This window comes from Planococcus citri, chromosome 2 (assembly GCF_950023065.1).
Source record: "Planococcus citri chromosome 2, ihPlaCitr1.1, whole genome shotgun sequence".
NCBI classification, from domain to species: Eukaryota; Metazoa; Arthropoda; class Insecta; order Hemiptera; family Pseudococcidae; genus Planococcus; species Planococcus citri.
Window position 1 is genome coordinate 76,469,519 of NC_088678.1, and position 17,041 is coordinate 76,486,559.

Sequence of the window (17,041 nt, forward strand, 5' to 3'; positions counted from 1 at the left end):
AAATGTAAAATATTAAAAGAGAAAAATGAGGTCTTAAATTTTTTTGAAAAAATAGTTGCAATCAAGTTTTAAAAGTCTATTTTTCTCGCATTCGAACCAATTTTTACAAAATATTATTGAAAAGCTGATCTAAATACCTTTTTTCAAAAATCCAAGATTTTTTCAAGAAAAATTAAAAACAGTTTTTTTTTCAAAAAATAAATGAGTAGGTAAGCATGAGAATTTCAGATTTTTTGTAAAATTTTATGTTTTATTGAATAGAAAGTAATTGCACAATGAAGAAATTTTAAAACTATTGTAGTGTGTTGGTGTGAAATGTGGATACAATACACTTGGAGTAGGTAGGTAACTACGTAGGTATTAATCAATTAACAATGTATTAGTGATTGAGCTATTATCGATATCTATTCCTAGAATGTAAAATTTCTATTGTTTAAAAAAGTTATTTGTATCTACCCACGATCAAAAAACAGCGGAAATTCAGATTCATCATAAAAAGTTTTCAGTATTCTCGAATCCTCACGCCATAAAAAATGAAATCATCAATATAAGTCTCTCATTTTCATCAACATGAGTAAAAAGCGAAAGATGAATGCCAGTTATATTTCGAATCGTTTCAAATGTGCGTTGTATCAAGAATCCTGGCAGCAGATTCAAAACTTTCAGTGCTTTTTCTATAAAGGTAAGCTACTTTACATTCAGTCTTTTGGAGTTATTAAGTCTGCATAGGTACTTCTTTTCTTGTATCGATTAATATGTACTTACCTAAAAGTGATACATTTGTGAGATTCGAATTAAAAATGAACTACGTCGAGCGAACGAGTAATCCATATTGAAGCCCAAATATAAGAATTGCGAACCAATATCAAATAGTTAAGTAGATGTAAACACATGATGAGCCTAAAAATGAAACACCCCCCCCCCTTCTTCTCATGTCTAAAATTCAATATCTCAAAACCGATTGCTAAAATGCTCAAGGGTCATTTCAAGTCTGCGCATACACAAGGGTATTTTTTGGACTCAAAATTTTCAGGAAATTGTCCTTAAGAAATGCCCTTTTGAATAACATGTAGGCTCAGAAATTCAGAATTGCATCAAAACTCCATGAACTTGAAATTGTGATTAGAAAATACGATTCCCAAAGCATGTAGTTACTCAATCACCTTTTTCCTGATATTTTTTGAATAATTTTTCCAAAATTTTGGGCTGAAAAATACCTTATGGACCGACTTTTCAACGCTTGATAAGTAGGTATATGATAGGGATCACAGTTTCATTGTTTTAGACACAATTTGTCATTTTTTGGAGAAAGTGACCAAAAATCTAAATTTTGAGACCTTTGGACCCTCGTGCAGAGATCTGTGGTTTTGCAATTGTCCTATGTGCCCTCCTTCGCTGCTTGAGCTCAACGTTTTAAAAATTTTCAAACAATTTCAATTGGTTCCATTTTTTTGAATTTTTTTTTGGTACTTGCATACGATCGCTTTTAAGTCAGTAGAAATTCGGTTTCGTTTGCATTTCAGACTCACGTTAAAGGCCACGAAAGCTGGAATGAATCACTCCGAGCTATTCTGCGGCACAGCATGGAACGAAACGCAATTTTTCATTACAAAATACCTGTACGGTTCGGTGATCCTGGTACTGGAGTCGATTGGAATCCCTTTTAGCATCTTGACTGTGATAATATTTGCTAAGAACGTATTCTCGCCATCAAATATCCTATTCACGAGCTTAGCCATATCCAATTTGATAGTATTACTCTTTGGAATTCCTCGAATATGGTTCGGTATTTGGCATTATCGCATCTATTATACGCTAGATCGAGGATCGTACACAGAGATCGAGATGATAGCAGAGTACTATTTGGGCACTGGTCAAAAAATATTCTACAATATATCGTTATATCATACAATGATATTGGCCATATGGCGATATATAGCCATTACTCTTCCTTTGAAGGAACGAATCTTTTGCAATGTTAGAATGACCCTGGCTGCGGTACTTACTGTTTATATATGTACGTTTTCCTTTTCTTACATCGCACGAGATGTATTACTTATTCATCCGACAAAGTTTGAAAATGGTAAATTTGGAGAACAACAATCGAATTTATTTTACGATCTGTTCTACATTGTACTGAAGCTGATACCATGCACAATTGTCACCATTTGTACCTTGAGGTAAGCAACAATGGCCTAATAAATTGCCAATAATGTTTAGATAATTTTTCATTAAAAATTGGAATACCTAATTTATTTGAATTGAAACTGATTCGCAGATTTATTCGAGTTCTACGAGAATCGAAAGCCAGACGCAAAGAAATGATACCAAACTTCAACAAGAAACTGGAAGAGAAGGAGGTACAAATGAACCGAACCACAAAAATGGTACTCGGAATAACGATTTTTTTCTTGACTAATAATACTGCTTTGGCCATGGGTAGGATTTTGATATTGATTTTTGGTCAGAAATTTCGAAAAGATTGTTTTCCGGCGATCTCATGCATTATTATACTCCTATCAGGTATTTATACTGTAATTCCTTTCGTTGTATATTACATTACTAGTCAACAATTTCGTGACAATTTTAAGTCGTTGTTACCTTGCAAAAGATGTGTTTCGTTAGAAGATAAAATAATACCATTGATTTAAATAACTGTTTAGATAGGTGTAGAAATAAGTACGAGTAGGTAAGGATACTTCGGTGTCGTCAAGTTGTGTTGGAAAAAAAATGATGGTGAACTATTTATACCTACCTACACATAATTATATTATTTTTTTCAAAATTAATTAGATCTCATGTACTTATATAGATTTTTGATTTATTAAAGACATAAAAGAGTTAACATGTGGAATCTATAATCTACTTATTTACTTTTTTGTGATCTTCAATACATACTTCGGTACCTATCTATGTACTTCGGAAGCTGAAAATATCAAAAGACCCTGGTAAGGGTTTTCAATATTGCGTTTGAAAATTTGTTAAATTTTTTATGGTAAATTACGTAGGTACTATTCTCAAAAAAGTCTGTTTTTTGTCTATGAATTTGAGCTCTATTTTGGACAGAAAGAAATTTTACTTATTTGTGTTTCTATCAATGAGATGCTGATAAAACACTTCAAAAAACAGAATAAATGTATTTTTTGAAATTTTTTGGGGTAATTTAAAATATTTATTTTGTCAAAAATATTGAAAAATATGATGGCGGTTTCATGGTTTACTGTTCATCCGTAAGAGAAGAGCTATTTTTTCAGACTCCCACGTCTTCAAAATGATAAATCAAAAGTAGAGCTAAAATCTTTTTTTAAAGAAAGGTCTAAAAAATAAAAATCTTGAGAAAATAATCAAAAAAATGAAAAAAAAAAGAGCAAACATTTAAAAATGAAGAAAAAAATCACCAAAAGAAAAACCAAAAAAAAAAGAGACAAAGCGAACGTTACAAATTAATATTATGTTCTGATTTTTCATTTCAAAAAATTGAAATTTTTTGGTAAAAAAACAAGTTCTTCAGGCGAATTTTTGGCAATAAAGTGAGCATAATTCTGGCAAAAAAGCGATACTATAGGACAATTATTAAAAAAACATCAGATTTTTAGATTTTTTTTAAAAGAAAAGGACAACATTTTTTCGTTTCACGATACAAGTCGCAGAATAGGTACCTATGTATTTTCATCATTCCACGAATCAGAATAGCAGGAAGATGTTTCAAGAAACCAATCAAAATGGGAAATTTGAAATTAATGAGATCATTTCATTCGGTTTTAAAATGAAATGATGAAATTCGAATTAACAATAACATCCCAGTGACAAATATTACAGGAATTTGTGTACATATTATGCGACAACAATAAATCGTAACTTTCCCATTTTCCATCGATAAGATCGTGTTGTTTGAACGTACTGGTCTAGAGCACAGCTGAAATAGGAATTGTATAGAAGTGTTCTTATTTGAAAACTCGTTTGTAGGCTGAATAGCGCAACTATTGACAAGAAACTATTTTTATCCAAGGTAAGAAGTGAAATTATGTTCTAAACTTATATCTACAACGTAACAGATTTCTTTTATTATTAATCACAACATTTCATTGAGGGTTTCAAATCAATAAGTAGGTAAGTACTTGTTACCAAATTGCCAGCAATTTCTCCCCACATTGAGAAAATACTTAGTGGTACAAATTCATAAAAAAATGTCACTTTTTCCTCAAAATACATTTTTTTAAATTTTTAAATACTTAATATGTAGAACGTGAATTATCATTTTTTTTTTCAAAAATATTTTCACTACTTTTGATCAAGTTTTCGAGTTATTCGCTTTCGATTTGAACGAGATCGCGATTTTTGGAAAGAGCATGGTCTAAAACCTCTATAAGAAAAATTTCAGCAGCTTGAATCAATTTTTCAATTTTTGGAAAATTTTTCAAAATTCAAGTTGATAATTTGGGGGAAAAAAGCGGGTACTCTTCCAGTAGGTAAAAAGGATGGAAATTACTCCTAAAACTAATGCCAACACTCTCGAACAGAATTTCGCAATTTCTGGCCATTCTGGAGCCTCCAGCGTGATTTTCGATTTCTTCAGGATTTTAAAATTTCTCCAGAAGGCGAGAAAATCAATTTGAACAGCCAAAAATCGAGTTGAGGCTTATAATCGACCTATTCAAAAGATTTATACAGATTTCTGAACCGATTTCAAGGCAGACATTACAGAGACATTTTTTCAACCGGAATATTCATCATAAGAAAAAATTCAAAAAAAATCAGCATTTCTGTTCATGAGGAAACTGTTTAAAATTATACGAATTATTGTATGTATCTTGTTTAAAACTAACCCCCTGAATCCAAATTTTGCAATTTCGAGCCATTCTGGAGGTTCCAGCTTGATTTTTCAATTTCTTCAGAGTTGAAAAATTTCTCCTAAAAGTGTAGAAATCAATTTGAACAGCTAAAATTTTGGTTATGTTATGGGGGTTTGATACCATGTTTTTTCTAAAAATCGCCATCCCGTTCAAATCGGAGATGGACACATCGAGGCGTTTTTTTCGTTAAAGTAATCACCAATGTTACATTATCTTATAGGTATTCAGATACAAGAACCTGCAGATCAAAATGGAAGAGACATCAGAACATCAATCGTATCAAGATACGAGAATTATTCTAGGTCACGTCAACCTGACATTTTCCATAATTATGCTGATTTCAAATACATTACTAATTATTACACTATCTAGAAAAAATACGGCTTCATCGACAAATCGCATTTTCACTCACTTGGCCATCGTAGAATCATTAGCCACAATCAGTTATTTGCCACGTTTATGGCACGAATTCTATCGAGTGACTCAATGTTCGATAAAGCAGGAGCACAGGACGTACGTATGGGAAATGATTTCGCTCTATTCTGGAGAAATTTCTTTTACGTTTCAACAGATAGGGCTTTGGATGATGATAATGTTAGCTGTATGGCGTTACATTGAAGTGATACATCCGCAGAAAAAAAGTGACTGGTGTGATAAGGAAACCACTCGTAGATTCATACTGGCTGGATACATATTTGGTATGTTGCTCTTAATACCAATATATTTCATCCCGAAAGTATGGCCAGTTGAAGAAGAATCGGTGGAAAATCATCCAGCTCTTTTCACCATCACAGCATTATTATATGCCGGAATAAAATTACTACCATCGGTAGCATTTGCTATCATCAGTTACAAGTGAGTGGAAAAATATACCTATCGAAGAGCTTCTTATCACTAAAAAAGTAATCCTGCATGAGAAATGATTGATTTTCAGGTTGATCATGGCTCGAAAAAATACTCCACAGTCAGAAAACGATGATAATACACTCGATTCTGGAATAAATACAGCACTCGTGATCACCATTTTAGTATTATTTGTAGTAGTTGAAATTCCTCACGGAATAGTCTGCCTGTTTATCGTGTACCAGGGCCCGAAATCCATGGGGAAGTATTACTGTTACGGAGAAGGAATATTCAATATCTTGATTCAGATTTCCGAATGTTTCAATTTCGTCGTTTACTACGCAATGAGACATCAATTATTCGAGAAAATTTTCCGCGTATTATTCGGATTAGATGGCAAGGGACCAGAGACAACCAATCAAATGGTTATTTCCTCTCCATCTTGTGTCTACATTCAAACTGAACTTCCCTCCGTCTCATCGAATATCATATCAGTGGAAGCGAAGTCAGTGGGAAATCGTGCAACTTCGTTTTATGAATCATATGATCTCATCAACGAGGTACCTATATTTTTGTATATTACAAATCGAGCCAAATTCCAGCTAAAATTTTATTAATACCTAATGTACCTATCTAAATTATCAGAAATATTACATAAATAAACTGTTAATATATAGTATTATGTACTACTATACGATACTAGCATAAGCTACATACTTCAAGAATATGACTTACCCCGGCTGAAGGCACTATATATTAAACACAAATAAGTAAACGCGAGATACGCACGTGTATAAAAGTGTATTGCATATACGCACGAACAATATTACACAAATAATTATAAATAGCTCAAATACTAGACTCCTTTAAGAGGAAGACTCTTTTACACACTTTGGCTTAACACTAATTAAATACTAAAACACTTAAATAATATATAATACGTTTTCCTGTCTGTTAAGACTATAATACATCAACGAGGATGTATGGCTTCGACACGACCGCGCGACACGCACCTCAACCATACAACAATCGGCCGCAGCGCCGAACTCCAGGCACGTAGCACTGAAGTCCGACGCTCCTTACAGTGTTACCACCCTGTGGGTGCATATTCCCTATAAATGTAGTACCTTGCAGGGCGGGCATATCTCCCCTCTATCATATGCCCCTTCGTGGGTTTACTCAGCGAGTGAGTAATCCAGCCGAGGAAAGCACGGACAAGAGAGAGAAAGATATGACCAAACTGCACGGTTGATCCATGTAGGATCCACCATCTGCCCCCCGTGGATTCCACTGTGGGAACAAACGAGGCAGAGTAAACCAAAATTTTGCCCCAGAGCACAGGAAAGCGCACCCCCCAGCTCCCATGATCCGGTGCACTGCACTGCCCACTGTCAATTCCAAGAATCAAACAGCAAACACGCACAGCACACGCAAACCACAAGCGCCAGGTAGACACAACTCACCTACACGACAAGATCAAAAGAAAAGAAGACGTTTCCCTAAACCTACGTAATTTTTTCAAACTCCCGATCGAAAAATAGACGAGACGTAACACTGGACGAGAAGCGAGCCGAGAGACTGGTTACTGCGAACCTTTGATTTCAGGTGCTTGTGAGCTACATGTAGTAGCATGTCGCGTCAACGGTCGGTGATGCAAAATAAAATACAAAAATTACAACTAAAAATAACATAGAGTTGGACATTTTTATCGATATCACATCGAAAAAGAAAATTAAACAAAAAAAATCTAGTCTTAAAAATAAATAGTCCAACGAAAAATGAAGAAATAAAAATAGAAAAATAAACAAAAATACAGCCTGTGGCCGAAACAACAGATTAATTTCCACGAACAACAAGTAAATGATACACAACAATAATCAATCGAAAAAGTACAACGTAATCACAACAAAAAAAATATAAATAAATAAATCATGGAACCAGATAAATGTAACGTCGGATGTTAAAGCTGACTATTGAACGAAAATTACAACAAAGATGGAAAAAACCATATCGGCGGAATTTTGCGTCGCCTTATCGATGTGCCAGTTATAGTCACTCTGGCCGAATCACGCTGAATTCTCGATGACACGTTCACTTTTACTGTTGAACAAAAAGAAGATTAATAAATTGGTAAAATTATACCCTGTGGGTAATTTTGTAAAAAATGTCGAAAATTGAATTCACTGTGGAATTAAGTCAAAATTAGTCAGACTCGTTTTTGAGTTTTACGTTAGTCCATTCGTTTTGAAAAATGAAAAATAAACAAGTTCGAAACTACGAAAATTGAAAGAGACTTCGAGTGGAAAATTTGACAAAAAATTTTATACTGGTGAATTTTGCCCTAGGTACAAACCTTTTTTCAATTTATCAGTACCTACTTTTTTCTGATAGGTACCTACAATTTTGAAGTTGAAACTGTGTTTCTAATTTCCAAAATTTAATCTTTTTCTTTTGTGAGTCTTTTGCTTATAGTAAATTTTTCAAAATTTCACCAGATTTTGAAAATTAGATTGTAATCTAATACTTACTAAATTATTTGGAATTGATTCCAATCAACTTCCTTTGTGGAATTATCATGTTCCATTTCTGTAAGTGTTTATTTAGAATTTTCTTCTAATTTTAAAATCAAATTGAAAAGCACTCGAGTATGTAATCTGCTAAGCAGGATATTCTCGTGTGAATGTATTTCACAGCAAGATGCGTCTTGATTCAGCGCGCGTGTTGCTGGGTTTGGAGTTCCGTTGGTATACTCCCCTTCCTCCTCAGCTGTTGAAAGCCAGTAGTTTATGTTGGCTATGTTGCCAAGTGGTACGTGTCAACCTGATGGCTGGAACTGCAGTGTGTTTCCCCTGGTGTGGTATTTTTGCTCACTGTGTGAGAGAGATAGTTAGTATATTTTTCTTGGAATTTTACAGACGAGGATATCTCCTCACAGCTAGTTGGTATACTCTTTGTCAGAGTTTTCTTTGAATGATTTTTAATTTCAGACCAATGATCTAGTAATTTTTACCAAATATACTTGTTAAGCTGTTTTCAACTTATTTATTGCTTCATATTTTTCAGCTAGGTACCTATTTTACCCAATAGGGAAGACTTTCGTCTTTTAAAAGTATACAGAATTTTTGGTTAGGCATTTTGTGCCTCTAAGGTGGGTACAAATGCCCCTGGATACCATTTTCATCTAGAAAATTTTACCAAATCTGTGGGTTGAAATTTTATTATAGGAATGTAGGAACTTTAGTCCCAGTTTGAAAATTTGAAGTAAATTATTCAATAAGCACTTTTGTGCCTTTTTCACCAAGTATTTGTATACTCATAGGTACCTCATTTTTAGAGGTAAAATAAATGGTTTTTTAATGGAATATTTTTCATCCATGTATGACCTTCATTTTTCAAAGGTGATTATTCGCGAATGAATTTTTTGGCTTGGTTTTTTGTTACCAAAATTTTTTTAAATAATTGATCGGATACCTGTGTTTATCCAAGTTTGCCATTTTTAAGCAATTTTGTAAAATTGTCTACTAATTTATTACGTTTTTTGATTCTTTGAGGCATGGCGGCCTTTTTATTGATCTCTGTGAGATCAAATTTGAATTCTTGATATTCTTGTGCTCGGATCTGTATTTAATTTCAATCGCATTTCAAACTGTGTTTAAATTGCAAATTTTTGTTTGAATTGATTTTCATTATTTTTGGTAATTTTTATAAACTGAGTTTTTCAATTTCCAAAGCTGTGTTTGGTATTGAATTTTCATTTTTGAAATTTTCAAAGTCTCTTCCTTGTTTTTGTATGACTTTTTGTATTCGTCATGAAGTGGGTAATTTTCTACCTTGTTTTTTGAAATTTTACTTTCAGTATTGTTTTTGACGTTTTCACATGTATTTTCCATGTTGGAACAATTTTCAATTGCCCCAGCATATTGGGTCAAAATTGGTTCCCTGTTGGGAAATTATGTTTTTGTTTCGAAATTCTTCAAAGTGAATTTTTATTTTTCTGTGAAAAATTTGTCATTTTTTGGTTGTAGAGGGTCTTTTGGTCCCATTTGTAATTTTTTCAGATTCGTGAGTTTGTAACTCACTGAGGGTTAGGGTACATGTGCCCCAGCTTTTTTGAGAATTTTCAAGTTTGTCAGTTTCATTTTTTGTTTAATTTCATCAGTGATGGTCACTCATTTCTTTTACAAGATCTGAAAGAATGTTTCTTTTTCCATCAATGAGACAAGGCTTGTTACCTGTTTAAAGCTGTTAGTATTTTCAACTTTACTAAAATTTAGATCTTTGTAGGTAATTTTTTACCAATTGTTTTAAAATTTTTCCTAGTGAAAATTTATTGCTTGTTTCAAATGTGATATTTGAAATATTTTCGTGATCAATTTGACTTTCCAATTTTTGGAGGATTTTAGAAAGTTGTCAGTGACAATTGTATTATGAAATTTTGAGAATTGATTTTTCATAAAATTATTATTTCTATAGTTTCAATTTATTTAGGTCTTAGGTCATATTTGCCTATTGGTGCTTTGTAGAGAATGGCTCGGATGGATATGTTCATCCTAGGTGTTTGCCTGTAGGCAATTTTTAATCAAGTTTCTATGAATTTTTTCATTTTTTCAATTTCTTATGTACTGTGGTTATTTCAAAGTTTCAATCAACTTATTCAAATTTTCTGAAGAAAATATTTTATATTCTTGTCAGCAAATTTCCAACATGTATGTTTCAATGGTCTTTTGAGTTCTGTGGGACTCATTCATAATACAGAAATTTCTGAAATTTTGGAATTCTCATTTTCCTTTTTCAATTTGTCGGCATTGTTAGCTCGTATCTGTTTTAATTGAGGCTTTTTATCCGCCAATTCATTTTCTTCTTTTTCAAAATTTTTGTAACGTTTTTTACATAATTTTGGGGTTTGTTGTACCCCACAAGATTCCTTTAGTGAATCTTTGTTATGAGTACTTGAAATTTCCTCAATTTTATAGTTATTTATGTGAAAGCTGTGCTTCCAAGTTTTTCAAAATTTTGAAATTGTACTTGTTGTTCTCAAGCAACCAAGATGAATTTTTCATTGCATGAAGAGTAGGTCTAAGTACCCATATTTGTAATCATTTTGTCCTTAGTGATAAGAAATAGGATCGCATTCATCACTTCCTCAGTGAAATATGTGTCAAGACATAATTCTTCAAGTCTTTGCAGACCTCAGTTTTTAATTTTGCAAAATAAAAGCTTCGTTTTGGGCTGGACCCCAAAGTATTTTGCCATGTTTAGCATTTTGACCTAGAGTCAACTTATAGATAGAATGTAATAATTGCAAATAATTAGGAATGAAATTCCTATGTAAGCCAGCTAGGCCAATTAATTGGAGTAATTGTTTTACTATGGTTAATTAGAATTTTTCTCTACAAATTCCATTTTCGTAATTTATTCATTCTGTTTTTCTATTTCGTCCTAAGAAATGATAAAAGCAAAATGCTCCGCATTTTTGCAGAAAATTGTGTTTGTGAAGGATTCAGTTAGAGTCCAATCTTTGTCCAAGTACAACATTTTTTGTTGAATTGAAAGAATTATTTCTCAATGGTTTCTTTTTGCAACTTGGAGTTGATAGGTAGAATACATTTCATGGGTTTTGTCATCCAATAAATATGAAATTTTGAACTCTAGTCCATTGTGTGGTTATCAGATTGCATAATCATGCCCCTCACGAGCGTTGAGATTTTTTCTCAAGATCTCTCTGTAGAGACATTCAATTAGAATCAAAATACCTGTGGTATTGAGAACATGAAATGGTATTTGTACCAAATAGGTGCCAATTTGTACACATAATTTTGACATAATGTGTCAATGCTTGTACTTACGAGTTATTTGTTACTCTTAAATTGATAGGATTTTTCAATTTCTCATGTTTGATTCGTTAGGGATGTTCCCTTATGGTATGTTTAACGAATTGTTTCGTAATTACATTTGATGGTTCAAAAATAATTAATTAATAAATTCTAGCTTTACTTTTTCAAGGTCAGCTAAATTTTCAGTGTTGGAATCAATGTGTCATTTTCTTAAAAATATTTTCACTTCATGTAGAAGGATTGTACTATTTTTATTTTCTTTGATGTTTTCAAGCCCAAATATTGACTCATTAGGTGTAAAAAATATTTTTAAAAAATTTTCCAGCTGTTGCCGGAGGGTTGTACTTGTAAGTACTTTCGTGAAAAGTCCCTTTTTTGTGACCTTCAAGAGAAAATTCTCTTCTCAAGTATTCGCCTGTTGTAGGGCTCTAATTAGGTTTTTGAGCTATAAAAGCTACTAATTTGCTCATGGATGTTCCATCTAGGTATAGGAATTGGATTTTAATCCAAATTATCATAAAATGTCATTTGTAATGAATTTTGGAATGACCAATGTTGTCATAAATTTTTCATTTTACTTCTATTGTGAGTCTAATTTTGATAAAATTTGGCATTTTAGATCCAAGATTGTCGGATATATTTCCGAGTTCTGAAGAATATTTCTCGAATTCTGCACCATATTGAGGTGATTGTGGTGATTTTCTCACCTTTCCCCTTCTTAGGAGAGTATGAGGTTGTCCACAACCTATAAAATTCACTAAGAGTGACATGTAAATTTATTTAATAATTTTCCCATTAGGGAGGGTGGGAGGGATTATTTCCCTGTTTTGTGATAAATTATGATTATCAGCCTTGAAAATATTTATGATTGAATCGTATTTGATCATAATTAACGAATGTTGCTTAGTTAGCAATTTCATATTCATACTATGAAAATTTCTTCTTTGTAAAGAAAATTTGTTGTGATTTACACAATTTTAAATTCAATTTTTATGAATATTTTTAGGCATATGTGCCCATTAGAAGTATACCTTGTGGTATAAATAATGATTTTACTGAGTAAACTTACAAATAAGTACAAAGACTAATTTTATTTCAATAAAATTAGAAATCAAAAAATGGTGAAATGTGAACTTATAATAAAGTGTGAGAGGATCGGAGAAATACGTTAGCCAGAGCAGTAGCAGCGGCAACGTTCTCGTTTGAGTTCAGCAGCAGCTGCAGCAGCGATGTCTTTAATAGCTACGGAGATGTTTCCCACATTTTCAACTAATTGTGGTTGATTTTTGTAAATTTGTTTGAAATAATTTTCTTCAAATGTTCTGGTCATTTTTAACCACTCAGTTAATAATTAAATATTATTTTCTACCTCCGGGTGGGAGGGAGGGATTACATTAATGATAAATTTGGAGCTGGATTGTCCACATTGAGTATCAGATTTTCTGACATTGTATTTAATGCAGGTTGATTCACTACAAATCTGTTACTTGTAATGCTTTGGCATTTGTCTTGAATTTTTACTTTGTTTTAATCAATGAATGGTATATTTCGTGTATTTTTATACAAATATTTCGAGACATGAACGTCAATGAAATAATACTATGTGGTATAAAAAATTATTTTATTTCTGATTCGTAATTGTATACGAAAAAATTGCACATGAGGCGCATGTTTGTAGATAAAAAATGCTCGAGAACTGGAAAGAAAAATCCGTTGGTCGCAGCTACTGAGGCGGCGTTGTTCTCGTTTCATGGAATCGGCAGTAGCAGCTGCTTCAGCTCGTGCACTAGCGGCAGCAGCAACACACACACACACGATACCACGTTGATCATGTTTTTGATTAAAATGAGTTTGAAACTCCATGTTGATTTCTGGGAATCAGTTGATATTTTATTATTTGCGTCATTGTCTGGGAGGGTTGGTGGGACCACCGTCAATGGATTATTAGGATTTTGATTATCCATTTTTGTAGATTCTTTTAAGTGAAGAATAGGTTGATTAATGTTTAATCATGTAATCAGTGCTACAGCACTTGTTCATTACATTTTACTCTCAAAGTATTTGTTTTACTTCTGTGAGCATATTATGACGTACACAGACAAATCATATACAGTCTTGTATAGTTGGATAATTTTATTTATGAAAATAAAATAACAAAAACTTATTCACGTACTGTGTACGAAATAAAATACATGAGGATTGCGCCTGTTAAAAAGTGCGCGAAGTCTGGAAAGAAAACGTTGGTTGCAGCAGCAGCGGCAACAACGAACACATACGATGATATCGGCAGCAGCGCAGCTCTGGCCAGGAGCGTGAGCAACAACACGACACCACGTTGGCAGTAAATTTTGCTTCTTCGCCTCTTCATGGCCAATTTTCTGGAAATTAACCTACACGAAATTGCAAATAGAAGCTCCTACTTATTGTCTAGATTAAATCTAAAGCCACTTTTTTTTACCTGTGGATTAATTCCACCTTAAAAATGCAAGCGTGTGAGAGCTCTGTGGCTCTTTTGTCTATGGACAATAAGCAAAATATACGTATTGACGTTGAGCGCCAATGTTAATATATAGTATTATGTACTACTATACGATACTAGCATAAGCTACATACTTCAAGAATATGACTTACCCCGGCTGAAGGCACTATATATTAAACACAAATAAGTAAACGCGAGATACGCACGTGTATAAAAGTGTATTGCATATACGCACGAACAATATTACACAAATAATTATAAATAGCTCAAATACTAGACTCCTTTAAGAGGAAGACTCTTTTACACACTTTGGCTTAACACTAATTAAATACTAAAACACTTAAATAATATATAATACGTTTTCCTGTCTGTTAAGACTATAATACATCAACGAGGATGTATGGCTTCGACACGACCGCGCGACACGCACCTCAACCATACAACAATCGGCCGCAGCGCCGAACTCCAGGCACGTAGCACTGAAGTCCGACGCTCCTTACAGTGTTACCACCCTGTGGGTGCATATTCCCTATAAATGTAGTACCTTGCAGGGCGGGCATATCTCCCCTCTATCAAAACCATCATAATATTTCAAACTATGTAGGTAGGTTTAATGTACATAGAGCATTCTATTGAATTACTTACTTATTAATGTTTTTATAGGATGTATGATTCAGCGCAATACGCAGTAAAACGATGGAATGAAAATTCAAACCAACAGAATTCGATTCACATCAAGACAGAACTAAATAGGTATGAAGATATTTACTGCACAGATAAGACACAAGTTGGAAGAAGTGTAACCATGTACCCACATTGATCTCAGTACAAATATGCTCGTGAATTAATAATACGATTTTATTCACTAGAATGACTCACTTTTGCATGTTTTTAAAATTTAATTAAAATCACTTATTCTTTTTTTCAAGGCTTTTTTCATAAAATTCAGGGCTTGTTTTAGCAGTTAGAAAAACTCGGAAAAGTGACCCAAAAAATACAAAACTTGAGCAAGAAACACTTTAACCTAATTCAGAAAAAATTACCAAAAAAAACTCGATCAAGACTCCTATAATTTTTGCAAAAAAACAGGACTTTTTTGGAATTTATTGACAAAAGAGTGATGTACGAGTATGAATGTAAATTATTGTGAACAAAGTTGGGATTATTATTTGTATTTCGTTTATTGGTTTAAAAAAGGTGAGATTATTTTGTAATATTTTGGTAAAGAAAGTGAAACTTGCCAACTGTTTTTGACAAAAATTTGAAGTCCTTAAGCAGCGTACCTTCATAGTATATTTTGTTTATTATCTTCAACAGCTCCTTTTCATACTGTGGTGTTATATGTTTAATCAAGTCTACTGGTATGAGATCTTCCCCCACTACTTTGTGGTTTCTGGCTCTCTTCACCGCATTCCTCAGCTCCCACATTACAATTTGTGGTGCCTCCACAATGAATGAAACTTCCATTTGAGCCTAATGTGTATCATCTCAATACAATTCTTGTATGTAGCTGATCCAGACCTCTTTGGTTTCTTGATTGTTAACACAGTACTTTCCATCTTTTCCTCGCATATAAGTATGCTACTCCACTTCTCCTTTTTTTGTGGGCAGCCGTCATCTGCTTCACTTTGGTATGCATTTCTCTAGAATTGTGCCTTTTCTCCAGATCTTCTATGTATTTCTTGGAAATTCTCCTCATTTCGGCCATTCTGCACATTCCCATGATCTCACTATTTAGCACTGTGTATTCGCTACTTGGTCTATTTGCTTTTCTTCGTTCTTCTATCAGATCCAGTATCTCTTGAGTCACCTATGGTTTGTGTTTTCTTCTTCCATTGAATGGAATAGACTTTTCTGCTGATATTTTAACCTTTCGCTTCCATGCCTGCCACTTTTCCTTGATACCTTGTTCTTCTTTCAACTTGTCTTCCTTTTGTTTTTGCAGTTCTTTTCAGAATTTCTTTTGCACATCTTTTGATTTGATTTCTGCAATGCCAAGTTGTTGGTGTCATTCTTTGCTCTTCTTCTGCCTCTTAAAGACTATCTGACATTTTGCAGCCAATACAGTGGAACCTCGATAACTTGAAACTCTTTAACTCGAAAACCTCTATTAGCCAAATCAACCTCCATTCCCCTTGAAATCTCCATAACACTCAATGTTAACTTTACTCGGATAAGTCGAAATTGACTATACAAACCAGCTGTAACTCGAAGCTAAAATTTTGCCGAAAATAGGAGAAAGCCTCTATAAGTCATATGTTGTCGGGCGTTTACCTCTATAACTCGAATATTTCAATTCATACTTCTATATTTTATGCACTTACATATCTCAGTTGTAACTCCAAGGTAAACTTTTGCCAAAAAATAGTGAGAAAGCCTCTATAAGTCATACGTTGTCGGGCGTTTACCTCTATAACTCGAATATTTCAATTCATACTTCTATCTTTTATGCACTTTTGTAAGACCTCTATAACTCAAACACTCAAAATCTTACCTGCATAACTCAATGACCATTCCCCTTGGATTTCAAGTTATCAAGGTTCCACTGTAGTTTGTGGTCAAAGTTGCAGTCAGCACCAGGATATGTGTGACAGTTCTTCACTGTGTTCTTGAATCTTTCTTTTACAAGAATGTAGTCTATCTGGTTTCTGACTGACTCGATCTCTAGGACTGACCCACCTGTATAATCTTCTTTCATTCTGTCTGAACCAGGTACTGCATATTACTTACTAGATCGTGTCTTTCTGCAAACTCTACAAGCATTTCACCTCTTTTGTTCTGCTCTCCAAGTGCGTATCTCCCCGCAACTGGGCTGCCATGATCCTTCCAGTCTTTGGCATTGAAATCTCTCATCAAAACTGCAACATTGTAGTTTTTGAGCAGCTTATCACTTCTTCTAGGTTGCTGAAGTTGTTGATTTCCGCTTCACTGCTTTCCGCTGATGGTGCATAAACATGAATTATCACGATTGATTTTGGCTTGAACTTCAATCTCACGAGTAGTATCCTCTCTGATTTTGCAATTATGGCACT

General features: G+C 33.6%; 2 protein-coding genes across 2 annotated transcripts; both read left to right on the forward strand.

Moving 5' to 3' along the window:
* The first annotated feature begins 1,530 nt into the window (after nucleotides 1-1,530).
* On the forward strand, nucleotides 1,531-2,861 carry LOC135834535 (pineal opsin-like). The gene is made up of 2 exons (XM_065348461.1): nucleotides 1,531-2,180; nucleotides 2,279-2,861. The coding sequence occupies exons 1-2, from the start codon at nucleotides 1,552-1,554 to the stop codon at nucleotides 2,649-2,651; spliced, it is 1,002 nt and encodes a 333-aa protein (XP_065204533.1). The 5' UTR covers nucleotides 1,531-1,551; the 3' UTR covers nucleotides 2,652-2,861.
* A 1,025-nt stretch (nucleotides 2,862-3,886) lies between these two features.
* LOC135837788 (sex peptide receptor-like) lies at nucleotides 3,887-15,066 on the forward strand. Its single transcript, XM_065353176.1, has 4 exons — nucleotides 3,887-4,009; nucleotides 5,074-5,708; nucleotides 5,788-6,256; nucleotides 14,673-15,066. The coding sequence occupies exons 2-4, from the start codon at nucleotides 5,104-5,106 to the stop codon at nucleotides 14,679-14,681; spliced, it is 1,083 nt and encodes a 360-aa protein (XP_065209248.1). The 5' UTR covers nucleotides 3,887-4,009; nucleotides 5,074-5,103; the 3' UTR covers nucleotides 14,682-15,066.
* Nucleotides 15,067-17,041: the final 1,975 nt, after the last annotated feature.

What these genes read in the sequence shown, in the direction of transcription:
- LOC135834535 (XM_065348461.1), top strand. Translation starts at nt 1,552, where the DNA reads ATGAATCACTCCGAGCTATTCTGCGGCACAGCATGGAACGAAACGCAA. An exon ending in GTCACCATTTGTACCTTGAG is followed by an intron (nt 2,181 to 2,278) that starts GTAAGCAACAAT and finishes ACTGATTCGCAG; the next exon opens with ATTTATTCGAGTTCTACGAG.
- LOC135837788 (XM_065353176.1), top strand. Translation starts at nt 5,104, where the DNA reads ATGGAAGAGACATCAGAACATCAATCGTATCAAGATACGAGAATTATT. An exon ending in TTTGCTATCATCAGTTACAA is followed by an intron (nt 5,709 to 5,787) that starts GTGAGTGGAAAA and finishes ATTGATTTTCAG; the next exon opens with GTTGATCATGGCTCGAAAAA.